This window comes from Cricetulus griseus, chromosome 3 (assembly GCF_003668045.3).
Source record: "Cricetulus griseus strain 17A/GY chromosome 3, alternate assembly CriGri-PICRH-1.0, whole genome shotgun sequence".
NCBI classification, from domain to species: Eukaryota; Metazoa; Chordata; class Mammalia; order Rodentia; family Cricetidae; genus Cricetulus; species Cricetulus griseus.
Genome location: NC_048596.1, coordinates 52,007,701 through 52,025,657, shown reverse-complemented (window position 1 = coordinate 52,025,657; position 17,957 = coordinate 52,007,701). Strand labels below are relative to the sequence as shown.

General features: G+C 50.2%; 1 protein-coding gene and 1 pseudogene across 1 annotated transcript in view; one reads left to right on the top strand and one right to left on the bottom strand.

Moving 5' to 3' along the window:
- Positions 1–894: 894 nt before the first annotated feature.
- LOC100753265 lies at positions 895–1,736 on the bottom strand (annotated as a pseudogene).
- Positions 1,737–13,702: 11,966 nt separating this feature from the next.
- Positions 13,703–17,957, top strand: part of CUNH11orf95 (chromosome unknown C11orf95 homolog) — a gene marked incomplete in the record, with an annotated part of 7,935 nt that continues 3,680 nt past the window's right edge. Inside the window, 6 exon segments of the mRNA XM_035441997.1 lie at positions 13,703–13,781; positions 13,784–13,804; positions 13,807–13,845; positions 15,924–16,418; positions 17,108–17,497; positions 17,760–17,957. Of these exon segments, the coding sequence (XP_035297888.1) occupies positions 13,703–13,781; positions 13,784–13,804; positions 13,807–13,845; positions 15,924–16,418; positions 17,108–17,497; positions 17,760–17,957 (1,222 nt within the window).

The window sequence follows — 17,957 nt, the reverse complement described above, 5'->3', positions numbered from 1 at the left end:
CTTAGGAAATATATATGCACTGATATAACTTGGAGGTTGGGTATTGGATCTGCGAGATAATGGCTCCTCCCACCTCACCTCTTAGCCCAGTGGTTCTCAACCTTCTTAATGCTTTGACCCTTTAATACAGTTCCCCATCTGTGGTGACCCCCAACCATAAAATTATTTTCTTTCTACTTCATAACTGTAATTTTGCTGCTGTTATGAATCATAATGTAATGTATCTGTGTTTTCCGATGATCTTAGGTGACCCTGTGAAAGGGTTGTTCGACCTCCAAAGGCTGGTGACCCACAGGTTGAGAACTGCTGCTCTAGACAGCCCTTATAGTCCTGGGGCTCCCATCCCAGGCTACACAGCCCTTATAGTCCTGGGGCTCCCATCCCAGGCTACACTAGACTTTTCCTTTGGGGCTACCAACCAGCTCCCAAATCATGGCACAGAGACTCCATGTTAGTTATGAGAGTTCAGTCTAGCTTAGGCTCATTTCTGGCTAGTTCTTTAACTTAAATGAACCTGTTTCTCTTTGTCTATCCTTTGCCTTGGTGCTTTTTACCTTTCTTTCTCTGTATGTCCTATGTCTCCTGCTTCTTTCTGTCTGGTGGCTGCCTGACTCACTGGCCCTCAGCATCTCCCTCTCTTTCCTCCTTGCTCTCTCTTCCTCACTCTTGTTCTTCTCTCCTATTTATTCTCTCTGCCTGCCAGCCCTGCCTATCCTTTCTCTGCCTAGCTATTGGCCATTCAGCTTTTTACTAGGCCAATCCAATCATGTGCCTTATTAGGCAGGCAAGGTGAAGCAGCAACACATCTTTTCATAGTTAAACAAATGCAGCATAAACAAATGTAACACATCTTTTTTCTAGGCAAAGAATTTTATTTTATTTTTTGGCAAAAAATTTTATTAACCCCTTTCCAAACTTTATTCCCAGGCTTCTTCAGTTTAATTTGCTGCAAAGAATGAATTGTGTTTAAGCAAAAACTGAAAAGAGCTGCAGTGTCCAGGGGGCTTGGGCTTAAAAATATTAGAGATCTAGATTTTATCAGATCCATAAACAAAAGAATTTTAAAAAGCAGTCATGATATAAAATAGCAGCTCCTGTGACTTCTGCAAGTGTCACCTTCTTCAGAAGTCACCTCAATTCAGTTTGCCTCTTCTTAGAAGCCTCATCAAAATTCTCCACCAGATCTGGGACTTTACCTTCACCATCATCATCCTCTCCAGCAGCAGTGGTGCTTTTCCATCCACACATTGTTTGGGCAAAGCTTCAGCCGGTCTCCGTAAACTAGTCAGACTGTCCGCCCCAAGCTGGTTTAGGATGCTGGGAAGCATTTCTGTCAGCTTTGTCTCAGCGTGGCCTGTAATGGTGAAAGTTTTTGCTGCCAGAGACACCTGAACTTTAGGGTTGTTAAAATGGATCACTGTTCCTTGGTTTGTAAACATGTTCACCTCTTCAATACCAGAGATATTGTTTACCCCTTACTTCTTTAAGGAGAACTGCAGTTTTTTATTGTCTGCTATGGCTGGTCTGTGAACCACCTTCTTCTTTCTGCGAGCAGTTCCTTTCCCACCAATGCTCACTTGTGCCTGCAGCTTGGCCAGTTTTTCCTGGTTCATGATTGTTTCTTTCATCTTGAGTGGAAATGGGGCCGAGGGAGGGACTAGGGTTTGTGCTCAGGGGTCTCGGGCAGACCAGCTGAGATAAGGCGCACTCATACTGGACTCAAGATGGCAGCTCCATCTTACATAGTTAAACAAATGCAGCATAAACAAATGTAACACATTTTCATGTAATTAAAGTAATATTCTGCAACATAAACAAATGTAACACATCTTTACATAGTTAAACAAATGCATCATAAACAAATGTAACTCATCTTCACATTGTTAACAAATGCAGCAGAAACAAATGTAACACACCTTCACATAGTTAAACATTCCACAATACCAAGGCCTATTCTCACCTTCAGCATTTAATTTTCCCAAGAAATTTCCAGGTGCAGGAGAATCCAACTGGGGGCCCAGAATAGCTATGATGTGGCCCAACACAAGATAGTAAACATACTTAAAACATTATGTGATTAAACTTTTAAACTTTATGCATTCTATACATTTAGTGTGTGTGTGTGTGTGTGTGTGTGTGTGTGTGTGTGTGTGTGTGTGTGTGTGCATGAATGCCCATGTCATGGCACACATGGAGATGAAAAGACAACCTGTGGGAGTTAGTTCTCTCCCTCTACCATGTGGTGTTAGAGATGGAATTCAATTGGCTATGCCTGGCAGCAAGTGCCCTTCTGCATTGCATCATCCCGCAGAGATCTGCCTGCCTCTGCCTCTGCCTCCCAAGTGCTGGGATAAAAGGCGTGCACCACCACCGCCTGGCCTTTGTTTATTTGTTTGTTTGTTTGTTTTGTTTTTGACTTGAACTACTTAAAAATTCCATTTATTAATTTTGTGTATGGGGTTTGGGACACATATACCATACCTTGTGAGAAGGACCACTTGGAGAAGTCAATTTCCACCTTCTACCACAAGGGTCTTGAGAGGATTGAACTTGGGCTGTCAGGCATGGGCTAAGCCCCTGTACCTCCAGAATCATCTCATCTTACTCCTCAAAGTTCTAGAATTTGAAATCTTGAGTGACACTATTTATGGGGCTGGAGACAGGGCTCAGCAGTTAGAAGTACATACTTAGTCAGATGGTGTCGGAGCACACCTTTAATCAAAACACTCGGGAGGCAGAGGGAGGCAGATCTCTGTGAGTGCGAGGCCAGCCTGGTCTACAGATCACTCCAGGACAGCCAGGGCTACGCAGAGAAATCCTGTCAAAAAAAAAAAAAAAAAAAAAAAAAAAAGAGTACATACGTACATACTTGAGCCAGGACTGGTGGCTCATAGGCAGAGGTGTGCAGGACTTTGTGACGCAGCCTGCTCTACATAGTGAATTCCTGCCAGAGCTACATAATGAGACTGTTTCCAAAACAACAAACAAAGACAGAGTACTTGCTGCTCTTGCAGAAAACCTAGGTTTTGTTTGGTTCCCAGCACCCATATGGTGACTATAGTCTTTGAAACTCCAATTCCAGGGTTCTGGTGCCCTTTCCTGGCCTCTAAGGGCTCTGTATGCATGTGGTGCACACTTGCAGGCTGTCCCGCGCTATCGCCTCGCCAGCAAGAATCACACAGGACATTCGGATCCTTCTGCAGGAAAGCTTTAATGCATCTTGAGAGAGGAGAGCATAGGCTTACCAGAGCGGAGACCCTGAGCCAAGAATCCCGTCCCCTAATAAAGGCTGGCAGCCCCGCCTGGGACGTGTCACCCTATGAATGGCTTCAGCTCCTCAGGCCATATGAGCCACGGGATAGGCAGAGATCAAAGAAATGGAAAATTACCCAGCGCCTGCGAAATAATTTACATTCAGTGCCTGCAGGCACCATCATTGTAATGGAGAATGCAGGGACGGCTCCCTACATATCCCCCTTTTTTATTAATTAATGATAAGGCTTTATATTTTTACAAGCAAATAGGTCACCCATATGTTGAGGGATAGAGGCAGAGGTTGTACCTTCCCAATCAAACATTAAGACTGTGTACAAGAGTCGCCATCAGGCTGTTAGCTTGACCCGAAGTGCTCTCGACCTGTCCTCTGCCATTTTTCTGGGAAAGGGAGACTAGGGCAGGCAACCCTTATGCAGGACAACATGCCTCCCAGAGAAGCCTGCATACTGGGCAACTCTCTGTGCGATGCCTTGCTCAACATCCCTCATGGGCTGCTCAAACCAGACACTCTACCCTGTGCAATGAGCCTAGGCTCCGGGTGTGCAAGAGCTGTCTGGCCGGCGGCCTATTGCTTAAGCATAGTTAGCCAAATATCAGTGGAAGCCCCTTGTTTTAAAGCTACAAGCGCTTGGGCGATAACCATCTTGTCTCTCTTAGTTTGAGCCTTGAGCCTACAGACCAGCCAGAGAAGTAACACCAATCCGCAGCAAACGGCTGCACCAAACAATCCCATCCCCACCCATTAAGCGATGACAATCTCTCCGTCAAGGACAGGAGTTAATCTGGATAATAGGGGCTCTCAACTCCCGGGGAGAGGGTGGAGTTTCGACTTTTGAAGGTCCGAAGGGGCTCTTCGGGTGAGTCTTTCCGGGATCCAGAGGGGATTCTCTTCATCCTGTGGAAAAACACATAGCTCCCCTGGATCTTATGAGAATAGGATCCGGGCCTCTCCAAAGACCAGTTAAGATATCTTTCCATTTTACCATTTCCTTTGGCCTTTCAGGTTTTGAGGTGTGACGCTTGGCCGCGGTATGGCCCCGAGCGTCAATGTTTATGAGGCTTTAAAGCCCCAGGCATTCCAGGCCTCCAAGAAGTGTTGAATAACATGCATGGCCTTTTCCCCTATCAAAGACTGGGAAAGCCATCTGTAATTTCCTCCGCTCCTCTAATGGTAAAAAGGAGTTGGTACCAAATAATGGGGGTGTTGATGGAAGTACACCCGCTGGATTAACAGGTCTCTTAAATTTACCGGGGTGTGACCGGTTATCCCCTATTTTCTCTCCCTCCTTTTTTGTTTCTTTTTCACCTAGCTGAGCTGTTTCCTCTAAAACTTTATCTCTTGAGCTTTTAGAGTCATCAGAGCTATCAAGATTTAAAGCTTTAAACTTATTTATAGAATCATCTAACAAATTACTCACTCCCTTGTCATTAGACATCCCGGGAGGTCCTTTTTTCTTATTTGTTGCTGTTTTTCTTTTTATACACACTCCCTTGTCATTAGACATCCCGGGAGGTCCTTTTTCCTTATATTTTATTGTTGGGCGCGCCCCATCTCTCACTACATTCGGTTTCTGACATGTAATTCTGGACTTCTTTAAGATTGTTACAACAGTGAGAAAGGTCAAAATGGCTCCTAGTAAAAGCACAGAAGCCTCTACACTAACCTCCCAAAATAGCAACATTCCCAAGCCAAAGTCCAGAAAAGACATACCTCTCCGAATTTACCACCTTGCAGTTCTGAATCCGCCTTGTAGCCAAGGGGTCTCCGCGGTGCCGGCGATGTTAACAAGTTCCCGGGTTTCGGCACCAGATGTCCCGCGCTATTGCCTCGCCAGCAAGAATCACACAGGACATTCGGATCCTTCTGCAGGAAAGCTTTAATGCATCTTGAGAGAGGAGAGCATAGGCTTACCAGAGCGGAGACCCCGAGCCAAGAATCCCGTCCCCTAATAAAGGCTGGCAGCCCCGCCTGGGACGTGTCACCCTATGAATGGCTTCAGCTCCTCAGGCCATATGAGCCACGGGATAGGCAGAGATCAAAGAAATGGAAAATTACCCAGCGCCTGCGAAATAATTTACATTCAGTGCCTGCAGGCACCATCATTGTAATGGAGAATGCAGGGACGGCTCCCTACAGCAGGCAAAACTTCCATACACACAAAACTAAAATATTTTATTAAAATCATATAGGCAGAGTGATACCAATCTCTTTAAGGTTTAATGAAAATCAGGGCTGGAGGTGGCTCACCAGTTACGACCATTTTCTGTTCTTTCGGAGGGCCAGATTCCCATGATCCATACAGTGGCTCATAGCCATCCATAGGCACCCAATGGTACCTATATATATGTGGGTAACACATTCATGCATATTAAAAAAAAGACACACCTGGGCGGTGGTGGCACACACCTTTGATCCCAGCACTGTAGAGGCAGAGGCAGGAGGATCATCTCTGTAAATCTGAGGCCAGCCTGGACAGCCAGGGCTACACAAAGGATCTCTGTTTCAAAAAACCAAAAACCAACCAACCAAACAAACAAACAAAGACACCAGGGGTTAAACAAAAAAGAAAGAAAAAAAAAAGAAAGAAAGAAAACAAAGAATGAAATTTGTGCTGAAAGATGGCAGGTAAAAGCTCTAGGAGTCAGATTCAATTCCTAGCACCCACATGACAGCTCACAACTGTCTGTAACTCCAGTTCTAGGAAGTCTGATGCTCTCTTCTGGCCTCTGAGGACATTAGGCACACACACTGTGCACAAAACACTCATACACGTAAAATAAAATAATAGAAGAGAAACTAGAATGGCTAGGAATGGTGGTGCATGCTTTTAATCCCAACACTCACAGGTGAGAGGCAGGTATATCTTTGAGTTTGAGGCCAGCCTGGTCTACAGAGTGAGTTCTAGGACAGGCCCCAAAGCTACGCAGAGAACCACTGTCTCAAACAACACAACAAAATAAACAAACAAACAAAAAAAAAACAAACAAAAAGAGAAACTCTGTCTTGAAAAACAAAACAACAGCCAGGCATTGGAGGCGCATGCTTTTAATCCCAGCACTCAGGAGGCAGAGGCAGGTGGATCTCTGTGAGTTCCAGGCCAGCCTGGTCTCCAGAGCGAGTGCCAGGATAGGCTCCAAAGCTACACAGAGAAACCCTGTCTCCAAAAATCAAAAAAACAAAAACAAAAACAAAAACAAAAAACAAACAAAAAACCCAAAATAACAACAACAACAAAACAAAACAGCAAAAATGACACAGAGAGAGAACTGGGTGGTGGGGATTGAACTCAGGTGGTCAGGCCTGGCAGCAAGTGCTGGGTGACACTGGCTTATCATGAGACTCCTGGGGACTGAACTCTCACTTTCATTTTTTAGTGGTAGGGAGCTGGGTATCTAACTCAGACCTAGGCAAGTGCTCTGCTGATGAATTAAACTCCCAGCCCCTAATCTGGGTCTTCATGTTGCTGAGCAAGCACTCTTAACTGCTGAGCCATCTCTCTGCCCTGTTGATCCATTGCTATTGTTTTTTAATTTAGGGACAGTGAATGTGTACAGGGTTTCTCTTCCTGCAACTGGCTCTGTAGACCAGGCTGGCCTCTAACTCAGAGATCTGTCTCCTGAATGCTGGAATTAAAGGTGTGGGACACCACCACTACAAAGGTGATAATTTCCTTCTTGAAAGATGGGCAGAGTTGGCGCAAACCTTTAATCCCAGCACTTGGAAGGCAGAGTTCAAGGCCAGCCTGGTCTACAGAGCAAGTGCTAGGAGAGGCTCCAAAGCTACACAGAAAAAAAATCTTGAAAAACAAAACAAACAAAACAAAAAACCCTAGTACTAGGGAGGCAGAGGCAGAAGGATTTCCAAGTTTGAGGCCAGCCTGGTCTACAAATCCAGGACAGTCAGAGCTGATACACAGAGAAACTATTTCTCAAAAATAAAAATGTTTGTAGTAAATATGCCATTACTAATATTCTTCTTCTACGTGTGTGTATGTGTGAGAGAGAGAGAGAGATGAGAAAGAGAGAGAGTTTGTCAATGTTTTTGTTTATGAGACACTAAGTCCTGTTTTAGGTTCCTGAGTGTGGGATTACAATCGTGTGCCACCACGTCTGTTAATATGCTTTTGTCCTTGGATTATGATTATTATTTTATTATTATTATTTTGAGATAGGGCCTCATTCATGTATTTCAGGGTGACCTTGAATTTATGTGACTTTGAATTTTCTGCTTCTACTTCCTAAGTGCTGGGATGATAGGCATACAGCACCATGTTTGGGCTATGAGGTAGTTGCGATGGAGCCTGGAGCCTTGAACACGCTGGGTGAGCACTGTTCTAACAGAATCCCATTTCAAATTTTATTTACTTAAGTCTTTTTAAGAAGAGGCAGGCTTGGATCTCTCCACAAAGCATTGTGTGCTTTGGACGAATCGTCTCCTTCCCATCTGAAGCTAGCCCTCCTGGGCTGCCTCACACTCTGCTCTGCTTTGAACTTTCCATTGTGTTAACATCAGGAAACAGCTTGCCGGGTTTCTCTTTTCCAAAAGCAAGAAATTTATTGACTGCTTTATTTCCAAATGTGTGTGGGACTAAGATTCCTAACTTCTTCCCCAGCATAAAGCTTTTAGTTTTGGCTTAAACCTGGATCAAACATAGCCCAGTCTGGCTTTGAGTTAGCCATATAGTCAAAGCTGGTCTTGAACTGCATACAGATCCTCTTGCCTTCAGATCCTAAGTACTGGGATTGTAGGCCTGAGTCATCATGCCCAGCTTCTTGGATATAATCTTTATGTCTGGAATTCTTTAGGAATTTTACAAGGGATGATTTCATTTCCAGTCTATACAGAAAGTTCCTTTGAGGACTGGGGTATAGTTCAATGGTAGGGAACTTGCCTAGAATGTTGGATCTTGGTTTCTATCTTAGCAACACACACACACACACACACACACACACACACACACACACACACACACACATACACACACGACAGTCCATATATATCTCAAAAAGCTGCCTTCCAAAACCAGTATTTGTTTCTGAGCTCTGAGTATATTGAAAAATATATTAGGGGCAATTTGGGTCCAGTCATGTTAACATATTTGCCCCTACAAGTCTCCCCTTTTACAGCTTTTCTGGGTTAGTTCTCAGCTACAACCATCCTTTCATGGTTCTGCACAAGAAATGAAGAAGGAGGGAGGAAGGGAGGGAGGGAGGGAGGAGGAGAAGGATGAAGTAGCCTTTCACTTTGAGGGGCTCTGGCACTATGACGCTAGGGAGTCCATAGCCCTTGCTGGTGACACTAGCAAGGAGTTCAGGCATTTGAGGCTTAGGATGGCAGAGGAGAGGCAAGATATAAAAACTGGGAAGCCTTTGGGGCAGTAAAGACAGCTCAGAAGTTAAGAGCGCTTGTTGCTCTTGCAGAGGACCCAGGTTCTGTTCCCAGCGCCCACATGGTGGCTCACAACCATAACTCCAGTTCCAGGGCATCCAGTGATTTCTTCTAACTTCTTTGGTTACCAGGCATGCACATAGTGTACATACATACACCCAGGCAAAACACACACTCATACATATAAAATGAACCAATCTAAAAAATTGGGAGATTGCTGGTTCAGGCTCCACTATGTAACATTGGTTGGATACTATGTAGAACAAGCTAGCCTCAAACTCCTAAATATCTGCCTACCTTGTGCTGGGATTAAAGTTTGTACTATGATGCCCAGCTTCCCACCTTGTTTTGAGATGGTACTTTTTATTTGTTGATAGATGCTCTATACAACAAGCTGGCCCAAGAGACCCCAGGATTCTTCTTCATCTTCCATCTTGCTACAGGAGTAGCAGGTTTGCATGTTTGTGCCACTGAACCTGGGTTCACATGTCTCTGGGAAATCAAATGTGGGCCTTCATGCTTATGTAGCAAAGCCACCCTGAGCCACCTCACAAGCTTCTGACGTTGAGCTCCTTGACCTCTGAAGTATTGGGATTACAAATATGCTCTACTATACCCAGCTCTACTTTGTGTGTGTGTGTTTTCACAGGCCTAGCCTTGGCCAAAAGACCCTGCTGTCTCTTTCTCCTCCTGGCAATGCCTCCTGGACTGTTCGGGCTTTGTTCAAGCCATGCTGTCCCTTGGATGCCTTCCCAGGTTGGCGGCTGTTCTTGGATATATGACCCATATTGCAACCAACTCCAGCATCCCATTGGCACCAGAGGCTGGGAAGCCACATGCTTTCAGGGGCTTGCGAAATGTTTAAATTTTTTTATGATTAGAAGAAACAAAAAAAAGAATTTTAAAGGGTTAAAGAGGGCCAGTGGTAGTGGTGGTGGTGGCCCACACCTTTAATCCCAGCACTTGTGAGGCAGAGTCAGGTGGATCTCTGTAAGTTTGAAGCCAAACTGGTCTACAGAGTGAGTTCCAGGACAGCCAGGGCTACACAGAGAAACTCTTGTCTCAAAAAAAAAAAAATCTAGAAAAAAAGAAAAGAAATTTCTAGTGGACACAGTGGTAGACAAGCAGGAGCAGGAGCAGAATTGTTTGTGACCAGCCTGGTCTGCAGAGTGCATTCTAGGCCATCTGCCTCTGTCTCCTGAGTGCTGGCGTCAGAGCGGACATCACTTCGCCCGACAGATATTGCTTTTCAACAGAGGAGGTGCTCAGAGAGGCTGAAGTACTTAGGTTCCCTGAAAGTCACCTTATGGCCCTGATCATTATTCTTGGTTCCTCCTTCCCACAGTTACCTGAGAGTGCCTAGGATAAAAGCAGACACCTCTGTGCTCTCTTTCATTTTTTGTGGTACTGAGTATCAAATCTGGGACCTTGAGTATATCCTAGGTATAAGGTCTATCTCTGAGTTGCATCTTTGGCATTGTTGTTGTAAAACACACACACACACACAGACACACACAGACACACACAGACACACACACACACACACACACACACACACACACGCATATTTCTGTCCATATGTATGGTGTACATGTGCGTGTGAAAGATACCTTTTTTTTTTTTTTTCTTTTGAAACAGGGTCTCATACTGGCTTGGAACTAAAATAAAGCCATGTTGGCTGGCCAGAGGACTCTAAGAAGCTACCTACTTCTATTTTACAGCACTGGGATTACAAGCAATACCGTCATGCCCAGCTTTTTTAATGTGGGTCTGGAGGGCATCAAATACAGGGCCTCATATTTGGAAAGAAAGCACTTTGCCCATTGAGCTATCACCCCTGCCCCTATTTTTAATCCTTTACTGCCAGCCCAGGGCCTGGTCCTCAGGACTCCTCTCTCCTTGTTGGATTTGTGTGTGTTTGAGGAAGCATCTCATATAGGCCAAGCTGGCTTTGAACTTACTATGTAGCTAAAGCTGGCCTTGAACTCCTGATCTTCCTGTGTCCGTTTCCTAAATGCTGGGATTACAGGTTTATATTACTACGCCTCTGTTCTCTGTCTCTCTGTTTTTCTTTTTGGAGGCAGGATTTTGTCAGTTCAAGGCTTGTGGCAATTCTCTTGCATCAGCCTCTTAGAGTGCTAGGATCAGAGGAGTCCACCATCATGCCTGACTTCAGGTAATGCTTTCTGACTAGGTGGTTAAGCAAAGAAATTAACAAAAGATCTTGGGCTAGTACTCCCCCCCCCCCAACTAAGGTCTCATTATCCTTGGCTGTCCTGTAGCTTAGTATGTAGACCTGCCTGGCCTCAAACTTACAAAATCCACTTACCTTTGCGTCCTGAGTGCCGGGATTAAAGGTGTGTGCCATCATTCCTGGCTTGGACTGGTGCCTTCTCTTGGTAGTCTCTGCTTTTTCATTTTAACAGCCAGCTCCGGGTTCATGGGTTGGCTGCAAAGACTAAGCTATGGATGGAAAATTCACAAACCAGTTTCAGTTCCTGAAACTGAGCAGAGTGCAGAGTGTGGGTAAGGACAGGCAACTTAAAAGTGGATCAAGATGGCTGTGATATCTTTCTTTCCGTAACAAAATTGCCTTTTGTAAATAATACTGGAAAGGATTCCAAAATGTTTTACAGTGGCTGGCCCTGCACTAGGGGACCCTGTAGTTAGAAACCAAACTAAATAAAGTGTAAAGCCTTAGAAAAACAGATGTCGCTGGCACTGGCCTTTAATCCCAGCACTTGGGAGGCAGAGGCAGGCGGATCTCTGTGAGTTCGAGCTGGTCTACAAAGTGGGTTCCAGGACAGCCTCCTAAGCCACGAAGAAACCCTGTCTCAGAAACACCCCTCCCACCCCCAAAAAAGAAAAGAAAAACATATTTCTTTCATTTAGGTTACTAGGTTGCTTTGAGTGTTTTATTCCCTTAAGAGTTCTGGGGATAGACTAGAGCTAATATCTAATCCTGTTGTCTCAGTCTCCAAGAGTGTTGGAATCATAGGTGTGTGTTATCGTACACAGACTTTTCTTTCTTCCTTTCTGTATTATTATTATTAAGATACAGTCTCACTAAGTATCTCCGGCTGGCCTGGAACTTGCTGTACAGACCAGACAGGCCACAGAGATCTGCCTGTGTCTGCCTCCAAGTACTAGGCTTAAAGGCGTTTGAATGAACTCTGGCCACTTTTCCCTTTTGAAGCTTTCATAGGAGCATGTGAAGACCAATTCTCTGTCGTTTTCTTTGTGTTCCTGGGCCTGGCAACCTTCCACATCATGGTGTATCCTTCATCGCATGAGCGGAAGGCCCTGCTCAGCCCAACGGTGAAATGAAGGGCAGCCAGCCATGGGAGAGCAGAGTTGTGGGATAGAGACTATATTTTCCCCAAGGTGAAGTCTCTCCCAAGTAATCCTGGAGACTGAAAATGACATGGGGATGGGGGGGGGGGGCGGACGGGGGGCGGGTGGGGCTCCGCTAGTGAAAGCGCCCTTGTGACACTTCAGAAATTATAGTTCCTTTCTTTTCCGCATATACACTTTGGGGAATGGTTTCCTGTGTGCCCGGTGATTTAATACTTTCCTTACTCCCCAGGGGCTGTAACTTGTTTCTTTTTTATTGGTTGAGAATGTCTAAGCCACAGGCAGTATTAGTAGCAATCTTGTTCACTGCTGCGTGTACAGAGAGCAAGAGCTTTGTAGCACATAGTAGGTGTTGAGTGTGAGAACGACTCTGTGAAATGTGACATCTTTGATTGACTGTAGTACGCCTCCCTGGCAGGCAGGGAATAAAACCCACCTCTAGATAATAAGACCCTCATGGTGTCCCGCACCCCATAATTAGGACCCCCATGCCTTCGCTTTGTTGTGGGCGACCAACCAAAGGCTAAGAGAGCGCCTTCTTCTTCAGTTGTCCAGGCAGGACCTCAGGCTGCCTCGACATCACAACCCCTCGAGGTTCCTTCTCCAGGTTTTTCGGGAGCCGGGGACCTGGAGATGTCCCGGGGCCGTAGCCAGAATTCACCTCAGAGGTTCCCAGCCCAGGGACGTGCGCCTCCACGTGCCCAACACATTCTTTGCCCCTTGGTCCTGTGCAGGGCTGAGCAGACTGCCTCCCCCGGCACCTATAGGCCTGCGGGGGCAGGGGCCTGAATCACCGCCGCAGTCGCCCTCTCTTTCCGGCTTCCAGCCCGGGGCCACCTCCGTTGTTTCGTAACGCCGGCTGGCCAGGCGCAGCGCGCTCGCTCTCCTCCAGTGCTCTGCGCGCCCCTCTCCTGGGCTTGCACTTTCGCGGCCGCCGCCCTCACCCGGGCCGGCTCGGTGGAAGCCTCGCCCCGCCGCCCCTCCCCGGTGGAAGCCAGAGCTGCCAGCGTTAGCCCCAGGCTCCCGCGGGAGGGGTCGCGGCGGCCCCCACGGCTCCACCCTCTCCGCGGGGCCGCGGCCATCTGGGGCCCCTGCCAGGCTCGTCCGCTCGGGGCCCGCGCCCAGCTCGCGCGGGAGGACAAGGAGGCACCTGGGGGAAGGATCCGGGCCGGCGCACCGGGAGGTCCCCAGCTGGCCGGCTGCGGAGAGCTGCTCGTAGAGATGCCCCGAGGGGGCGGTGGCTGAGGCGCGTCGTAGCCGACTGGACGAGGGCGCCCCTGGTCACCTCGGCGACTCTTTGCAAGCCTGAGCTGCAGCTGCAGCTGCGGACGCGGCGGGGCGGGCCCGTGAGGGCGCCGAGGTCCGTGCTCCCCGCGTCCGTAACTGGCGCCCACTGCGGACTCGCCACCTCCCGCCTTCCCCGCGCCAGCCCCCCGCGAGCTGGCAGGAGGAAATTGCGCGCGGCCCCTTTAAATTTACCCAGGAGCCCTTAAAGGAGCCCCAGGGGCCCCAGACAGGAATCCCCACCCCGGTCCAGCCCGCGCCGCCGAGCGAGCAGCCAGCCGTCCGTGCGGCCGGCCGCCCGTGAATGCGCCCGCGTCCGGGGCCCGCGCACCGAGCGCCCTGCGCGCGCCGCCCGGCTCCGCGGCGCCCGCGCCCCGGGGCCCCTCCTCGGCGCAGCGCATGGAGCCCGGCGGGGACCACCGGAGCCGGAGCGGCGGCGGCGGCGGCAGGGGGCGGCCCCGGGCCGCAGTGTCCTCGACGGGGGCCGACGGCTGCCGCCCGCGCAGCGAGCGGCGGCGCGGAGCCCGAGGACGACGACGGCGGTAAGAGCTGGGCCCGACGGCCCGGGGCGGGGGCCCCGCCGTGGGGGAGGGGAGGGCTGCGGCTCCGGGCCCCTCTCGGCCGCCGAACAAAGCGGGGGACGAGCGCAGGGCGTCCGGGGGCGCCACCTGGCGGGCGCAGGGAGCAGCTGCAGGGCCCGCGGGGCGCCCCCCGCCCGTGCCGGGGTCTGCCCGCCAGGCTGGGGCGGATCCCCGCTCCTTAAAGGGCCCCGCGGCGCCCGCTTTTGGGGGACCAGCGACACCGGCCAGCGAGGCACTGGAACTCGCGGCCCCCGCCCCTTCCCTTTCAGACTCCCAAGTGGTCTCTTCAAAGGGCGCCCAGCCCCCACCACTCTCCCCTTCTAGGACTTTCCCCAGAGTAGTGTAGCTGGGGATTCCGCTGTCTCCGGTGCGCTGTCCCTCTCCTGCGTGGCCTTGCTGGAGACGGGAACTCTTCCCTTCACGGTTGCGCTAAGGGAAAAAAAAAAAAAAAAAGCACAGCCTACGCCCTGGGTGGGCCCCCTCTCCTATCCCCCACATCGGGAAGGTCTTAAGTAAGGGATGGATTCGCCCACGAAGGTGGATGCCCTCTCCTGCCTGTGCCCTGTGGCGTGTCAGAATTTATTTTGGCCCCAGTTTGTCGGTTGTATCAGGATCGCCCGGTCCTCGTTGTCCCTCAAAGCCAACTGTTTGTTTTGTCTCCCTGCTGAGGGGTTTATTGCCTTTATCAGTGGAAGGTTCCGTGCTGACTGGGGAGACTGTTCCCTACTCTCTGAGCTCTCCTCTAAAGCCCCCCATCCCCTTTTGTTTTTAAAGAATCTCAGCTCCTCCTTTCTCTTTTCTATTTTTTTTTCTTTCTTTCTGCTCTTAAAGGGCCAGTCCGCCTTAGACTTAAAGTCTCCCGCACTGGAAGGATGCTTAGTAGGGTACTAGCTATCCAGCCAGTCAGTGCATTTGCAGACAAAGGCGCTTAGGCCCAGAGAGCGGACATGACCTACCAAAGGTCATTGAGCAAGTCACCAGAGAAGCCAGATCTTGAACCTAGTGTTTTTTTCTATAGCTCTACTTAAAATAAATAAATAAGATAATGCAAACTCCACACAGGGACAGGACCTTTCTCTGATCCTGTCTTTTGTTTGTCTGACTTTGGGATTCTGTACTGAGAGAATAGCCAGAACCTGCCTGTCTAGTCTTTGTGGCCAGGAGACCGTTTTCTCAATAAAAAATGGTCAGCCAGCTCTGCAGGGAGGGTAAGGTAGTGCTCTGGTGTCTTTGACAAAGTGTAGGAACACTAATGGGTTGGTGGGGCCCAGAAGTGCTCACCTTTCTGATTGCTGGGCAGTAGTCAAGTCCCTGTAGCCAGCCCCAATGAAGTAAATGCCTAGAAAGATGTAGTGGTTTTATGGGTGGTGACTGCACCCCAATCTGCAGTGTGTATGTTCAGTAGTCACCCTGGTGGCCCTCCTGCCTTCCCTTTTCAGGGCCATTGCCCCCTCCCCTACTCTGGGGAAGCCTGGGTCTGAGAAACTCCTTCCCTGGAGGTGTTGACACCTTTGTCTTAGGTATCCCTCCAGTGGGAAAGCAGACATTACACACCCCTCCCTAAACTGGTATTTACAGGAGGGCATATTTGGAGTATTATTGGAAAAGGGACCTTTGGGTGGGGCACTCCTGGTGGGGCCTCAGGTGGGTGAGTCTTGTCCACAGATCTGGGTGCAGACAGATCCCCCCTTTGTTTCCCTCTGCCTACTGCTTTCTTCATTCTGGCAGTAACTGCCCAGCCTGCTGATGTAGCTTCACCCCTGTCTATACCTCTGTGGACTGGCACCCTCCCTGGCCTTCTGCAGCAAGCTCACACAGTACTCATCCTTTTGTTCTCCCTCCTCTCACTGGGTCCCTGCTCTTTGTAAGGACTGTTTTGACTCCCTCATTACCCACTTCCCTTTCATTGCTCTTGCCATCCCTTCCTTGCCCTAAACTCCCCTCCCCCACCTCCCTTTCTCATGCTTCCAAATCAAAGCCTTGGGTCCTTTACCTGGAAATTGGAGATTGAGAACATGTCTCCCTTTTCCCTTCTTCAGGACAAGCTCTTCAGCTGGAAGGGGGTGCCTTGGGGTCCTGGGGGAGTACCCCCCTACCCTCCTCCAGGGCCAGGGGACCAGCATCTTCAGGCAGGAAATACTCAGATCATTGTGAGGCTCGGGCCTCGAGGCCTGGAAAGAGCCGCATCCCTGGCAGGGACCATCGGCGCTACTACCACGACCACTGGCGATTGGAGTACCTGATGGATTTCATTCCCTCCCGGCACGGCATGGTGTGTATGGTGTGTGGCAGCTCCCTGGCCACCCTCAAGCTCAGCACCATCAAGAGGCACATCCGCCAGAAGCACCCCTACTCCCTGCATTGGAGTCCCCGAGAGAAGGAGGTCATCAGCAACAGCTGGGACGCCCATCTGGGGCTGGGTGCCTGTGGTGAGGCTGAGAGCCCAGGGGCCCAGGGGGCTGAGGAGGAGGAGGAGGAAGATGAAGAGGAGGAGGAGGGGGCCAGCCTTCAAGCTTGCCCACCCAAGGGCTCAGGTAATACAGAATATGGAGAAGGGGGGGTGTTGTGTGTCGTGGGGCTGGACGAGGAGGTGCTGTTGGCAGCTTTTCTGCTCTCCAGCTATTATTTATTTTCTGAGGAAGTCTCTGCACCTTCTTTGGGTAGATTCTGTTAACTGCCCTCACTGTTGAGTGTGGGGAGGGGTGGTGTGGGGCAGTTTCCAGCATCCATGACAGCCTTGGTACTGTGTAGTGGAAGGAGCGAGGGTGGGGTAAGTTGAGGAAAAGGGCTGTGAGTTGGTGGGAGAAGTGGGGTGTGGTGTTAGAACAGGGAAGCTTAGGGAAGGGGCTAAAATTTGGCCTTGGGAGGCTGGGTGGAGTTTAGAGCGGGTGAGCTGGAGGATTAGGGAAGGGGTGTGATGGAGGGAGTGGGTGTGGGGGCACACGCCTGTAATTTTAGTACCGGGAAAGTAGAGGAGGCAGGAGCGTCAATAGTTTAGAAGGTCTTGGCTACATAGGGAGTTTGAACCCAGTCTAGGCTGTATGAATTTCTGTCTAAAAAACAAAAGAAAGCAAGATGTGAGAAGGAGAGGAAGACAGGCAAAGGTCAGCCATTGGACCGAGTCAGATTTGAGTGAGAAAAAGGCTATGTGTGGAGTACCTGACTGTGGTGGGGGACTCCCCAGAGGGCCAGAGACTCAGTTGCTTCCCTCCGACCCTTTCAGGCAAAGCCCCAGCTGGTGGGGGCTGCAGGCGCCAGCGGCGAGGGGTTCGAGGGGGCCCAGTGGCACCTCGGCGCCGGCGCCTTGCCGCCTCCAGAAGGGCTGGGGGCAGCAGGGGGCTGGGGGCCCGGCGCCTGGAGCGGAGGCTGAAGGAGTCCCTGCAGAACTGGTTCCGGGCCGAGTGTCTCATGGACTACGACCCACGGGGGAATCGGCTGGTGTGCATGGCCTGTGGCCGGGCACTGCCCAGCCTGCACTTGGACGACATCCGTGCTCACGTGCTGGAGATGCACCCCAGCTCCCTAGGGCTCAGTGGCCCCCAGCGCAGTGCCCTGCTGCAGGCCTGGGGTGACCAGCCTGAGGCTCTGTCCGAGCTCACCCAGTCCTCACCAGGTGCGAGGCTGTCCCAGGGCTGAGATCCCTTCAATATTAGGGAGGCAGCATGGGAGCTGAAAACAAAATTGGGAGGCAGGGACATTTGGTTGAGGGCTGCAGGCTTATTTTCCCTCTACACACAGACTCTCCACCCCTCTCTCTCTGGCTGGGGCCGGCTAGCTTGGGGCCGGGGTGAGGAGCAAGGATGGAACCCTCTTGTGTGGGTAAGGGCAACTCAGCCAAGAGGCTGAGCCCTTCTCCTTCACCCCTTCCCCAACAGACGATGACCTCGTCCCCCAGGACCTGACCAGAAAGAGCCGGGACTCCGCCCCCGCTGCTGGAGGCCCCTCCTCTCAGGATCTCAGCCCCCCAGACGTAAAGGAAGAGGCTGGCTGGGTCCCTGAGAGGCCCGGGCCGGCAGAGCAGGAGGAGGAGGCCGAGGAGGGCGAGGGCGAGGGCGAGAGGGCGGGCATCCCGG